The following is a 13359-nucleotide window of genomic DNA, read 5'->3' on the forward strand; positions in this document are numbered from 1 at the left end:
CCTCAGTAAATGGTAATGGTAAATGGACTGCATTTTATCCAAAGCGCTTTATAATTGATGCCTCTCATTCACCAGAGCAGTTAGGGGTTAGGTGTCTTGCTCAGAGACACTTCGACACGCCCAGGGCAGGGATCGAACCGGCAACCCTCCGACTGCCCGACTCTTACCTCCTGAGCTATGTCACCTATTTCAAGGCCGCTCCATTCACACCAGCGAATGGAGGAAAGTCTAATTGAATAATTAGCAAATACAATTACAATATCCAACAGGTCTGAAAAACTCAAAGTGAGTGCAGGCTATTAGAATATTACAGTATTAGAGTTCCCTGGCCTGCACGTCTTAAAAATGAAAAAATTCTTCATCTTCTTGTAACCTGAACCAAAAGTAATCATGTTTGGTATGGGTATATTTTAACACTCACAACGAAGGTTGGGGTACAAAGTATATCCACCTTTCTTGCATTGCTAAATAATTATCCAACTAGATCAAAATTGAATAAATATTTACCAAAGTTCTCCAGAGATGCTGCAGACGAGGTGCCCTATGTGCAGACCTCTAGATCTGCATTTGTAAGCTGTGCTAATCCTGCAGCGATGCCCCATGCAGCTACTACTTCGCTTGCAGTGGACTGCCTCAAAGTGACTGTAAGTCTACCCATTTAAAGAAAAGGACTTGTAAGAGCCACTTGATAGCCTTGCTGTTTTTCATTAGGATGTCTCAAACATCTCAAACCTGTGAAGGAACCTGCCAGCTGTGAAGGTGGCCATCGAGAAAGATCCTGTGGCATGGGGCCTGCACACAGTCTGTGCCACATACAGATTTGTTGCTGTGTTCCACCTCAAAGCGGATATCCTTTTCCGTCTCAGTCGATTGTACAAACTGTTCTGAAGAAAGGGCGTCAACTTCCTAATGATCAAACGATACGCACGTTGCTCTCGCATGGGTTGCTGAAGTAATTTCCTAGACTTAAAATAAACCTGCTCTGTTTTTATGTATTTTATGTCCCTGTTACCATGGAGACCATCAGCCACGCTAAAGAGGTTCCAAGTTCCTTACCATTACCAATGCACAAGGTGACAGTGTTAACCTGAAACAAGTTGCACATTCCACTGATTTAAAAAAACTATGAAACAGAAACAAAATTCGCAATCACAGACAAGCGCCCTTTCCAGAGAATGTAGTCAGCAGAAGCTGATCTAGAGAAAGACCAGAAAGAGATGAAAAAGATTAGCAAAATCGGTCTGGTGGACTCAAAACGTGTGGCTCTCACATTGCCCATAATTTTGATGGTTCCAGTCAAACCAGAATGATGGAGCCTTGTCTTATGCCCCACTGACCCTTTTGACTGACTGAGTACTTGAAAGTTCATCTGTTAAGCTGCATATTTCTCTGTGAGAAAATTAGTGACACCAATGAAAAGAAGACTGGATGAAGAACATTCAATATAGAGGCATGTTATTATTCTTGTTTATGATTAATTACAATTCACTTTTACCTACGATAAGCTGATGGGCTGTTGAATACAATTCATTTAGACAACAATCCTCTGTCAGGCCTTCCAGTGAGTACAATGAATCTTAAGTATTAGTAGTTACACTTATCCAAACTTTTATTATATGAAATTCATGAATTGTCACTACAGAGGAATGCACACCTGAAGGATGCACTAGTCTTCCTAGCGTGGACAAACTGCAATGGGCCAGAGCACTTCCTTCTATGTGTCAGTAATAAGCAGAGAAATTACATTTGAAATCACTGCAGATAGCTATGAAATCTTGGTTAATAATTATATTGTTTATGCTTCTTTCTGCATTACCCATTATAGGTGTTGAAGCCAGCCAAGAGAGAGATTCTCTTGCTGGACTCTCAGTTTGCCCTCTGGCCTTCAGGTTTTGGTGATGCGGAGTACAGAGCCATCTTTAGGTCCCTACGTAATAAATAATTCAGGCCACGGCTCTATTCTGGCCACCTCTCATTCTGACCGTATTTCTGTTCTGGCCACATTCCTGTTCTGACCGTGTTCTTGTTCTGAACATGTTCCTGTTCTGGCCATGTTCCTGTTCTGGCCATGTTCCCACTATATCTTTTGAGATTTGCTATTGATGTCGTTCATATGTTTTGCTAAGTTCCCATGGCCTGCTCATTTGATCAGTTACTGACCGTGTTCATAAGTTTGAGTTTATAGTAGGCATTGTGAGTTTTATTTTTGACAGGACTGATTTTATTTATTGCAGGGACATTGCTCTGCATTATTCCTGGATGCTGAAGTGAGAGGACTGGAAGGGACATGCAGGTATAATACAATTTCTTCTCCATGTAATAGCAGTGTCTTGTAATAACGTCTAAAAATATGACTTTACATGACGTAAAATGTGTGTTATCAGGATATCCCACAACAGACATCCAGGAATGACTGGCATTTTCATGCTCATGGTAATTTGAGTTTTAGGTAAATACTGGATATGTGCCCAGAACAAAATTGAAGGAAATATATAAAATCTGGAAAATATATATGTGGTGTGGGGATAGCTGGTTTAAGCAGCCACACCTGCCCTGGGTCAAGCTGCTTAGACCTGGCTAGTTAGATAATTGGTTAGGAATTAGATAATTGGCCAGGCTAATTGGACCCCGGGAACAGGGGTGGCTGCACCTGTGCGTAGTGAGGCAATCAGTGCGCACAGGTTAAATCTGCCATCCCCACCCACACAAAGGAGAGCCTCTGTCATGACAGTTTTTAGCATCTGCTCAGTTGGCTGTAACATCTTGCCACCCTCGTAAATAAACGTGGTCTGTTTGAACATCATCATCTCCCTGTGTCTCTGTGCTGGAGGGCCCCTTGGAAAGCCACTTTGGTGGCCTGTGGCAGGCTTGTTTGCCACTATATATATATATATTTTTTTCAGTATGCCCTCTGCATGTGTATGGATGTTCCATTCCACTTCAGTATGGTCAGTATTTGAACATCTACAGAATCAAAATGACATAAATATGTTACCATGTGAAACTAGTGTAATCCTTTTTGCTGTATCTGCTGTAGCTGGACATGCATTCAATCCGGTGGTGTGTCCTCCTTATGGAGCGCTTTTGGATAGACGGGTATGACAGCTACAAGAAATACATGATTGATTGCTTTTCTTTAATATTTACAGAGACTGGAAAATGTGCTAACATTTTTCATCATTTTCATTAAAGCCACAGCCAGAGGTTTGCTTTCTGGACAGATGAGGCGAGTTGTCTGTTACAGGACATTCTTCAGCCGGTGTACCGGGTGGGCAAGGGAACTACCATGGAGGTCCCAGCACGTATCCAGGCCATCGCTGAGCGGACAGCCACCGAGCAGGCGCTGGTTCACTTCATTGTCAAGGAGCGCGGGACCGAGGAACAACTACTGGTATGTGGGGAAAAAATGGTGCAGAAAATGTACTGTGAGGTATGGGCATGTCACTGTGTTCCTTTTTTTCTGCAAACACAGGCAATCATCAGTGACAAGGAACCCTCCAAGTGGCTGATGGGTTTCCAAGGGAAGTCGCCTTACAAAGTCCCAGTGTACCTTGACAATGACGCCCAGCAGGACAGGTTGATCAAGTACCTTGAAACTGTCCTGAACAGTATATCCTCTCCAGTTGTCATCAGGAATCATATACTGTTCATTCTAGAGGTGCTGCTCCCAGAGGTGAGACTCATATCACACACTGATGCAATCAGACTGGATGAAGTGCAAGACATAGGCTATAAGGACCTTAATTACTTTTCCCATACAAGGCTATCATCGGTGCACTTTCTGCTCTTGGGAAGATGACCCTGCAGAAGGCGGCGGAGCAGTTCTAAAACTAATAACTGGTTGGAACAAAAACCACGACGCAGACAGTCCTCCAGGACCGGAATCATTCTTGGGAAACACATTACAGTGGCATATTTAATGTCACCTCTGTCATCAAACAAAACTAGTAGTACTGCATGTACTAGGCTGTAATGACGAATAATTTCTGTTTCGATGGCTTGTAGACTATGCTTAACATGTTAGGGGATTACTTATTCTTCTACGACAGCGGTTGAACATACACAAGTTTATACATGCTATGGCTTGTAAACAGACTGTGCTGCATGCGATCTAGCAAGAAACATATATAGATAGCCAGCGAGACACCCCGATATAGTTAACTAGCAAGCTAGCTGGAAGAGCTTCTCTTATAGAAATAGCTTCCATTCCTAGCTAGCCAGCTAGCTAGCGATCTCAAACTGTCTCGCAAGCTATCCATTTCTCTTGCGAGCTAGCTGGTGATCTGTGAATCTCGCAATAGAGAGAGAGACAGGCGATGGCTAGCTAGCTAATAAAACATTTTTGTATGCGTCTACGGCAAATACAAACAAAAGTAACCATTCACATTTTGACAGAGAGATCAGACCATAGACCATAGACTGTAGATCAGTCTGTAGATGGGCTTTTCCGCACCGGACTGTCAATCACATTGTAAAAATCTCAAGACCGCTTAACTCTATGGTTTTGGCTCAAATCGAACATGCCGCCCGCATTGAGCTTCAAAACGTGTTTTACAGACCCACGGAGCGCCAATGGGTGACGTCACAGTAGCGTTGTCCATATTTTTTTTTACAGTCTCTGATCAGTCCAAGCGGCGCAACGTAACGGCTACACGTAACACGTAAGGAAACGTAACCCCGGAAGTGAATAGGGGGAAAGAAATTTGGCCTGACAGTAAATTAGACGTCTTTTCTCCGCTGGTTAGCTTCGCATGTCTGGCTAAAGTTAACTTCGATACGTAGTTCTTCATACTATTAGACTGCTGATGCCCACATTTCTTCCCCCTTCCAAATTTTAGTTTGGCCTGAGAAGTCCCCTGCCTGCAGGCAGACCCTTCTCCCGGAAATACCACACCTTCAAAATGGCGAATAGGAAAGCAGTGCATTTATTGATGCGCAATGACAAAATTACCGAAAACTATGAACGCTAAAAAAAAAAAAGCGATAACGGTGATTTTTTCATTGGATGGGCAGATAATTCCTTTTAGTTAGTTTTGGCAGGGATAGGCATCAGCAGTCTAATAGTATGAAGAACTGCGTATCGAAGTTAACTTTAGCAAGACATGCGAAGCTAGCCAGCGGAGAAAAGACGATTATATGAATAATAGCATAACTGTAGGTGTCTTCAGACTTTTGGTCCCCATGCACTGTATGTTGCCGCTTAGTTTTTAAATAAAAACTACTTCAGATTTTTGGAGTGCTCTGCACATGTATTATGCATAAAGTGATTCATTTATTTTGTGTACGCGCATAGCCGGATTCCCAGCCGGAAATGAGATGTGCAAGTTTTTGGGTCCTTTTGGGTGAGTAAGCTACACATGCATTTGGCACTAATGAAAATGAATGTGTTTGGTTTCAAAAGGTTTAAAGTAAAGGCCGTTTAAGGTTAAGTAGATAAGTGAAATTTCAAAACCGGCTCTAGAAAATGGCCGAATGGTGCGAATTGTCTGGAGAAAGGTCTCTGTAGGTTCTGGACCGAGGATACATCGCATGATAAGATGATGTCCGCACATTGGTTAATGCTCCCGAGAAAATATGTCATCCCAGCCCTCGTCCCCCCCCTTCCTGATTTCCTCTATTACTGCTGAAACTGCAGGAGAGAGGTTATGTGGAGTAGGTTATGGTTTGGGACTATATATCTTGTGCATAAACTGGCTGACATGCTGGTCACCAGTCGGCACCCTGAGCCGACCAGAGGAGGATGGGTTTCCCCCTTGAGCCTGGTTCCTTCCAAGGTTTCTCCCCATCTGCCACAGGGAGTTTTTCCTTGCCACTGTTGCCTTAGGCTTGCTCCTGTGGGGGTTTAGGCTAAGGTTGTCTGTAAAGCATATTGTGACAACTGTTGTAAAATACGCTATACAAATAAAATTTGATTTGACTAAATTCATCACTGAAATTGATTGGTTGACATGAAACGGTCGAGCATGTGCTGATGTTTTGTGAATTATATAATCTAGATACGCAGAGGTTGTTTGAGAGGGTCAGAGAAACTGGGCGGGGATGGGGTATATGTGGGATATTAGGGGGAGGAAAGGGGAAAGAGGTGGTGAGTAATGTTCTTAGTTTTCTCAGAGTAACAGGATTAGTGCTTTTTAGTTTTGCTATTATTTGGCTATAATTATGTAGGCTTCAGGATTTTTGCTTATAATCAGCCATGGTGCTGTGCCACGGAAAGATCTAGAGCATTACTGTAACATGAATCCCCAAAATCAAATACATTTAAATGTGGTCACTGACAACACTCGAAACAACTTTCTGAAAAATAATCTGACCTCCACAATGCACAAGATGGCATCTATAATACCGTATGCAGTGTCATCCGAAGTTCGGGAAAAAAGCCCATCTAATCTTGCACACCTCATCACACCAGCTGTGTAGGCTACCCAATCAATATACAGATTTAGTGCTCAGTTGCTTAGAGACAGTGAGGATCAAAAGTCTGAGGACAAAACCAAGTTCTGGTTTTGTTCATTATTTATGAAGGAATAATGCCATGTAACATTGTTTTAACACATATCCGACACTCGTGTATGAAATGGGAAGCTGCGTAGATATCTTGTTCATCCACCATAAGCTAAGCGTTTCTCTATTTGTTGTCACACTGTGTTTCATTCAGTGTGTGTTCCTATGGCTCAATATCCAAATATCTGGGCTGTTAACAACTAAAACATACTGCGGAAAAGTAAGGCTATATGAATAATGATGAATAATAGCATAACTGTGGGTGTCTTCAGACTTTTGGTTCCCATGCACTGTATGTTGCCGCTTAGTTTTTAAATAAAAACTACTTCAGCTTTTTGGAGTGATCTGCACATGTATTATGCATAAAGCGATTCATTTATTTTATGTACGCACATAGCCTACCACTAGAAAAAACACTGAATTTGTCACCCTCACCCACATAAATCTATTTACAATGTTAGTAATAATGCATAAGTTGCCCAGCTTGTCTCTTTATTCATACCGCATTTTGTAGAAGGCCTAATTTTATTAGCAATAGGTAGCATTTAGCCGAGTAGCCTAACTTGACTAGTCGTACGAAGTGCTGTCATTGTGCGGAGCGGGAGTGAATTTGATGGGGAAAGTGAGTTTTTACCTTCAGTCTCTACCTTCAAAAAAAAAAACTATTTACTTTACCCCAGATATAATGGGACCCGTGTCATCCAAAAAGTTCCAATTTGACTCATCTGACCATAGAACATTTTCTTTGCAAATATGAGATAAGCATTGACATTTCTCTTGGTTAGCAGTGGTTTCCACCTTGCTACTTTCCCATGAATTCCATTTTTACTGAGTCTCTTTCTTGTTGTGGAGTCGTGAACACTGACCAAAGCTGAGGCGAGTTCTTTGGATGATCTTCTGGGATCTTTTGTGACTTCCTGGATGAGTTTCCCTTGGAGAAATTTTGGCAGACCGGCCAATCATGGGAAGATTCACCACTGTTCCAAGTGTTCCCCATTTGGTGATAGTGGCTTACCAGACTGTATTTCAACAACTTTTTTTTCTAACCTCATTTGGAATTTCTTTTGATTATGGCATAATGTGCTTGTAGAAACTTTGTGACAACTTCACTCTGATGGTAAGGTAAGGTTCTATATCAGTGAGGTTTAGATTCAAAAGGGCTGGGTGCAATTAAGCCTGGCTGTGTTCAGTCCGCTGAATCTAATTATCAATTAAATTTGGTTAAATTCTTGATTAACTTAGGGGGCAATTACTGTTTCACATGGGTGATATGGGTGTTTGGTAACTTTTTTTATTAAATGAATGAAATAATATGTAGAATTTATGTGTTTTGTGTTTACGCTTAGTTTCTTTGTCTAATATTACATTTTGTCTAATAATCTGAAACCATTCAGTGTGACAAATATTCAATAATAAAAGAAATCGGGAAGGGGGCAAACACTTTTTTTTACAGCTTTGTATATGCTTGTGTGTGTGTGTTTAAAAAATAAATAAATAAAAACTTCATGCGTCACTGCCATATTGGTGGACAAAAATTTAGATTTAAATTATTTAAACTATAATATTATTTCTGAATGCCTCTTATTCCTCTATCATGAAAAGCCCAGCCCTGTGATATTTCTCCCTCTTATGCTGAATGAACATCCAGCTTCCCTCCCCTAGCCCAGCTGGCAGCATCTCCAGGCTACTCTGGCTGCATGTTTGTGAACATCGGCCGTTCCCTCACTCTCCCCTGCCGTGGAGCCCCCAGCAGGGATGTGGAGTGGTGCTTTCAGCAGAATGAGTATCCTGACTGGCTGGATGTGGCTGACCTCTACACCGGATCCTTTTTCTCTGGAAACGGCTTCAAGGGACGGGTGGAATCCTTCCACTTAAAAAATCCGGGAAACTACAGCCTCACCCTCAGGCCTGTGGTGTACAGTGACCTCGGCATTTACAAATGCCAGTACAGGGATGAGACTGAGATTGTTCTTTCAGATGTGAAACTAGAAATTAGAGGTCAGTACATGTTGCCTTTTTCCCGACAGATTGAGTGAATGTTTTTAGTGCTTGTGGATTTGATAGCCATAAAAGCTGTTTTTTGACAAAGGATATTACTGTTATTATTCTTACGATTGTTTTTGGGGGGACAGGATCATTCCAGTCTGTATAAAACCCACAAGCCCTGGGTGGTATGCAGTAGACGGCATATGCTGCATCAGGGCCTTCATCTACCCCAAGCAACATGGTTGAGCTGTTAATTCCTGTATGCCAGGAATACTTTGTAAATCTCTGTCTGCCTGTTTCTCTCTTTCCCTCTCTCTTTTTCTGTCTCTCTCTCAGTCCCATCAAATGTTTCCGTAGCGATGGGAATGTCCGCCAGTCTTCCTTGTTTTGGGAAAATTAATATACAAGCACGTGTTGTTGATCTGGATTTCCTCTGGAAGAGAGGTGGAGAGAACGTTTACCAGCTCCTTAAGAACACCACCACATATGGGCCCAGGTTTGAGAACAGAGCTTCAGTTTCCCCAGAACAAGCCGTCTATGGAAACATGTCTTTAACCATCAGACAGACACGGTTTTCAGATGAAGGCGACTACCAGTGCTTCTACAACAGTCCGAAAGAGAGGGGGAATCCAGATTCTGCCAGTCTGGTTGTGACAGGTAAAATTCACTTTAGATCTTCAGTTCTGTAGGGCAGCCGAGCAGCTCAGGTGTATAAGTGTGTCTGGTGTGTATTATTTATTTTTTCATGTGGTAATTTTAATCAGGGCAAGTGTAACAATGTTTCATAATTTACAAAAGTATTGCTTGATGTACCGCAGATTTGATGAAAGATGACACCAGCAATTTTTGGATGCTATAATTTGCCCTGTATCATTTTTACCTTTTTACATGATCAAGCTGACTGCTGTTGATAATGTGTTCATATCCCCTGTAAATATGCATGTAAATGTAAAATGTAAATATGTAAATGAATTCCCTGCCCTCACAGGCCACCCACCCCAGAACCTCACAGTGAAGGCCGGTGGTTTGCTCTCCATACCGCTCTATGCCGCAGACCCAGTGAGGGTAACATTCAGTGCAGGCCTTGGTTCAGATGAGGTGCTGATGCTCGATGCAAATAAAGGCCCAGCCAGGTATGGGGAGCGTTGTGCTCAGAGATGTGAGCTTCTGGCCCACGACTACACCCTTTTGCTGAGGAGTGTGACACTGGAGGATGCCGGAGTCTACAAGGTGACCGATCCTGAGACCAACAGGACCATCGGCTCTGTCTCTCTGGAAGTCTCAGGTATGGTCCTCCTCTTCAGGTCTTTGTGTTTGTACAGATGCAGGGCTCAGCATCTTACTGGTCCACTCTGTTATTCCTCTGAGTTGTGGCTGGTGCAATCCATTGGGAAAATAATGGAAATAATAATAATAATATTAATATAAAATAGAAATTAATTTTTCACAATGCCTCATGTTTTATAGTCCCCTTGAGCACAATACACATAAGAGACACAAAAGTATAGGTTTTAGGCTTTTGCAATCTTAGGCTATGGTTTCTAAGATGTAGCCTAGCTTTGTCAATTTTTCTGTCTTTCCACAAATTTGCTAAATAAAACATTTATCAAACAATGATTGTAGACTATCAGTGTACTAAGGCCTGACAATTATTGAAAATAAGACTGATTCTCTTTTAATTAGTCTACAGTTTTTATGGAATTTGCATAGAATTAGCATATTTTCATAACGCCACTGAATTTACTGAAATGTATCGGCCTGTGGACTGCTTTACTCCAGAAAGTATAAAAACGGCCTGTTGCAGCCTTTAGTGCAGGTTTTCACCTCTATCTGGCCACAAATTACTGTACTGGGTTTTCTGTCTATAAAATAAAGCTGGAGAAAATGCTCTGATGCCTTTAAGCTGGTTTGCTGCTGTAAGACAGGATTTAGGCTCAAAAAATGTCCTAGGAAATGGCAGTGGCTTACCTGAGAGTAGAAGAATGTCACTATAGCCCCCCCCCACCCCCATAACAGAATCATGCAAATCTGCAAAAACTGCCCCCCTGTCCCCTTTCTTGATCTTGTCTTGACCTCTCTGCTGCGTTTGATACAGGTGATCCTGATGGTGACTCTGGCCCTCAAACCGGTATCTCAGCAATTCCAATAGGATGTACTTTTCCAAACTTATCAGCTCAGTCCCACTGTCTTAACACTTAGTGCAGGAGTTCCCCAGGGCTCCATCTCAGAGTCCTACTGCCTTAGCATCCACAGTCTCCTCCCACCTAGCGCTGGCATTTCCTATTATGTTGTAGGTTTACAACGTTACTTCAGTGCCTACTACTAATGTGCTACCACACTTAGTCAGACTGCTAACTTGGCATCAGCTCTCTCTCTGTATGAACCTTTATGGAGGCACTTTTTGTAAGTCCCCCTGGATGTTTGCTAAATGTATTATTATTGATGTTGTTGTTATTATCATTGTTGTTGTTATTAATATTATTATTGTAGTCTTTCCTTCTTGATTATTACCTGCTCTTCTCTATTTCTCCCAAATGAGTCCCTCTTTCTCCATGTTCTCTGCAGGACTCTCTGCTGGAGAAGTGGCTGGGATAGTGGTGGGAGTGTTGGTGTTGCTGCTGATTCTGGCTGGCAGTGCCTTTGCAGTCTGGTGGTTCTTCATAAAAAACACAGAAAACTCTCGAAATTTAGATTGTTTCCATGCAGCCAGAACAGGACAACGTGAACAATGTGGACAACGTGAACAACGTGAACTACTTGGACAACGTGGACAACGTGGACAACGTGAACAAAGCCAGCCAGCCACCCCCAGAAGCAGCCAGCCAGCCAGCCAGCCAGCCACCCCCAGAAGCAGCCAGCCAGCCAGCCAGCCAGCCACCCCCAGAAGCAGCCAGCCAGCCAGCCACCTCCAGCAGCAGGCAGCCAGCCAGCCAGCCAGCCACCCCCAGAAGCAGCCAGCCAGCCAGCCACCCCCAGCAGCCAGCCAGCCAGCCAGCCACCCCCAGCAGCAGCCCAGCCAGCCAGCCCAGCCACCCCCAGCAGCAGCCAGCCAGCCAGCCAGCCACCCCCAGCTGCAGCCAGCCAGCCAGCCAGCCACCCCCAGCAGCAGCCAGCCAGCCAGCCAGCCACCCCCAGCAGCAGCAGCCAGCCAGCCAGCCAGCCAGCCACCCCCAGAAGCAGTCAGCCAGCCAGCCAGCCACCGCCAGCCAGCCAGCCAGCCACCACCCCAGCAGCCAGCCCAGCCAGCCAGCCACCCCCAGAAGCAGCCAGCCAGCCAGCCAGCCACCCCCAGCAGCAGCCAGCCAGCCAGCCACCCCCAGAAGCAGCCAGCCAGCCAGCCAGCCAGCCACCCCCAGCAGCCAGCCAGCCACCTCCAGCAGCAGCCAGCCAGCCAGCCAGCCACCCCCAGCAGCAGCCAGCCAGCCAGCCAGCCACCCCCAGAAGCAGCCAGCCAGCTAGCCAGCCAGCCACCCCCAGCAGCCAGAAGTAGCCAGCCAGCCAGCCAGCCAGCCACCCCCAGCAGCAGCCAGCCAGCCAGCCACCCCCAGAAGCAGCCAGCCAGCCAGCCAGCCAGCCACCCCCAGAAGCAGCCAGCCAGCCAGCCACCCCCAGCAGCCAGCCAGCCAGCCAGCCAGCCAAACCCTATTGCCAAGTAAAAGTGCTAGAAGACGAATATTTTTACAGTGACCCTTATGTAAACTGAATATAAATGGAAAATTACAGGAGGCTATAAATCCTGTAACTTGTATGCTTAAAGAAACATTACAGAATAAAGACTAATATTTGTTTAAGGGAAAATTGGGGTAACATTCCACAATAACGTTATCATCTAAAGAACAGAAAATCATTGTGGTGCCAAGAAGGTCAGGCCGACCCAAGAGCAGGAAATTAAAATCACTGTGGTGCCAAGAAGGACAGATGGCTGGTATTTTAGAAATGTGTTAAGGGGAGTTGTGGGGTACATTTGTGTATAAAATGAATATGAAACTCACAATCGAGGTTCAATTCTGCAGAGTTCATCCGGCTTTGTGCACCTGTGCAAATAAAGTCTAACTTTTCTGAAGAGCTTGCTTCTGTGGTGTCTTTTCCCTCGTGAAGTAGTTTTCTGCAAATTAATCATTGGACTTTGAATTCTGTCGGTTCCTAGACACGACAGCAGCAGGCCCTTTATGAGTGCTGCAGCCATCTTTGCCAACCCGACCTCCCATAGGGAAAAGAAAAAAGGTGCAACATGTAGAAATGTCCTCATTTGAGGATAGAATTGTACGTGCTCTAGAGGAGGCCACCCCCCTCCCAAAAGCTTTGGATGAGGATGAGCTCTGCTTTCAAAGTATCCTACGTGAGTTCCGGAAGCTCTCCCTCCAAGAAGCCAAAGCTGAAATTTTTAATTCACAAGCTTATATTTGAGGCAGGAGGGGGAGAAAATGAATAATTTGCCTGACAAAAAAGAGCCGTTCCACGCTGTTTTTGGTAACTTTTTTAATAAAAAAATAATTCTTTGTTTAAATGTGTGTCATCTGCTTGAGTGTACATTTCATAAAATTATTAAAGCAAGACTTTTAATTAATTACTTAAAATAATGGTGTGGGGGGAGGGGTTATACTGAACCGCTTTCTGGAATACATTCTGATGTGCATTTATTTTTCAGCTTTTGCATAAGAGTGCATTGTGGGGAAATACTTTTTATGTATTCATTTATTTCTTTGCTTTTTCAAGAGAAATGAGTGGCTCTTAAAAGAGCCATTGGTTTGTAGACTGGGCCAGACTGGAGGCTACACCACTTGGTGCTGCCAAGCAACAGTACCCTCCTCACTGAAGTATGCGCAGAAGGCTTCCCTTGCTTGGATAGCTTCCCTGGGTGCATTGTTGCTC

General features: G+C 43.9%; 1 protein-coding gene across 9 annotated transcripts; it reads left to right on the forward strand.

Moving 5' to 3' along the window:
- Window positions 1-22: 22 nt before the first annotated feature.
- Window positions 23-12994, forward strand: LOC135247185 (uncharacterized). 9 transcript variants are annotated; one of them, XM_064320490.1, is made up of 10 exons: window positions 23-2293; window positions 2904-2948; window positions 3038-3096; window positions 3193-3391; window positions 3473-5154; window positions 5294-5342; window positions 8164-8499; window positions 8824-9144; window positions 9476-9772; window positions 11053-12994. In XM_064320490.1, the coding sequence occupies exons 5-10, from the start codon at window positions 5137-5139 to the stop codon at window positions 12141-12143; spliced, it is 2112 nt and encodes a 703-aa protein (XP_064176560.1). In that variant the 5' UTR covers window positions 23-2293; window positions 2904-2948; window positions 3038-3096; window positions 3193-3391; window positions 3473-5136; the 3' UTR covers window positions 12144-12994. The 9 variants fall into 9 exon arrangements, with proteins under 9 accessions (XP_064176560.1, XP_064176559.1, XP_064176561.1 ...); XM_064320489.1 differs by having other exon boundaries at window positions 23-1720; window positions 2235-2293; window positions 3038-3391; XM_064320491.1 differs by having other exon boundaries at window positions 23-2948; window positions 3245-3391.
- The last annotated feature ends 365 nt before the right edge of the window (window positions 12995-13359 follow it).

Source organism: Anguilla rostrata, unplaced genomic scaffold (assembly GCF_018555375.3).
Source record: "Anguilla rostrata isolate EN2019 unplaced genomic scaffold, ASM1855537v3 scaf1129, whole genome shotgun sequence".
Classification (NCBI taxonomy): domain Eukaryota; kingdom Metazoa; phylum Chordata; class Actinopteri; order Anguilliformes; family Anguillidae; genus Anguilla; species Anguilla rostrata.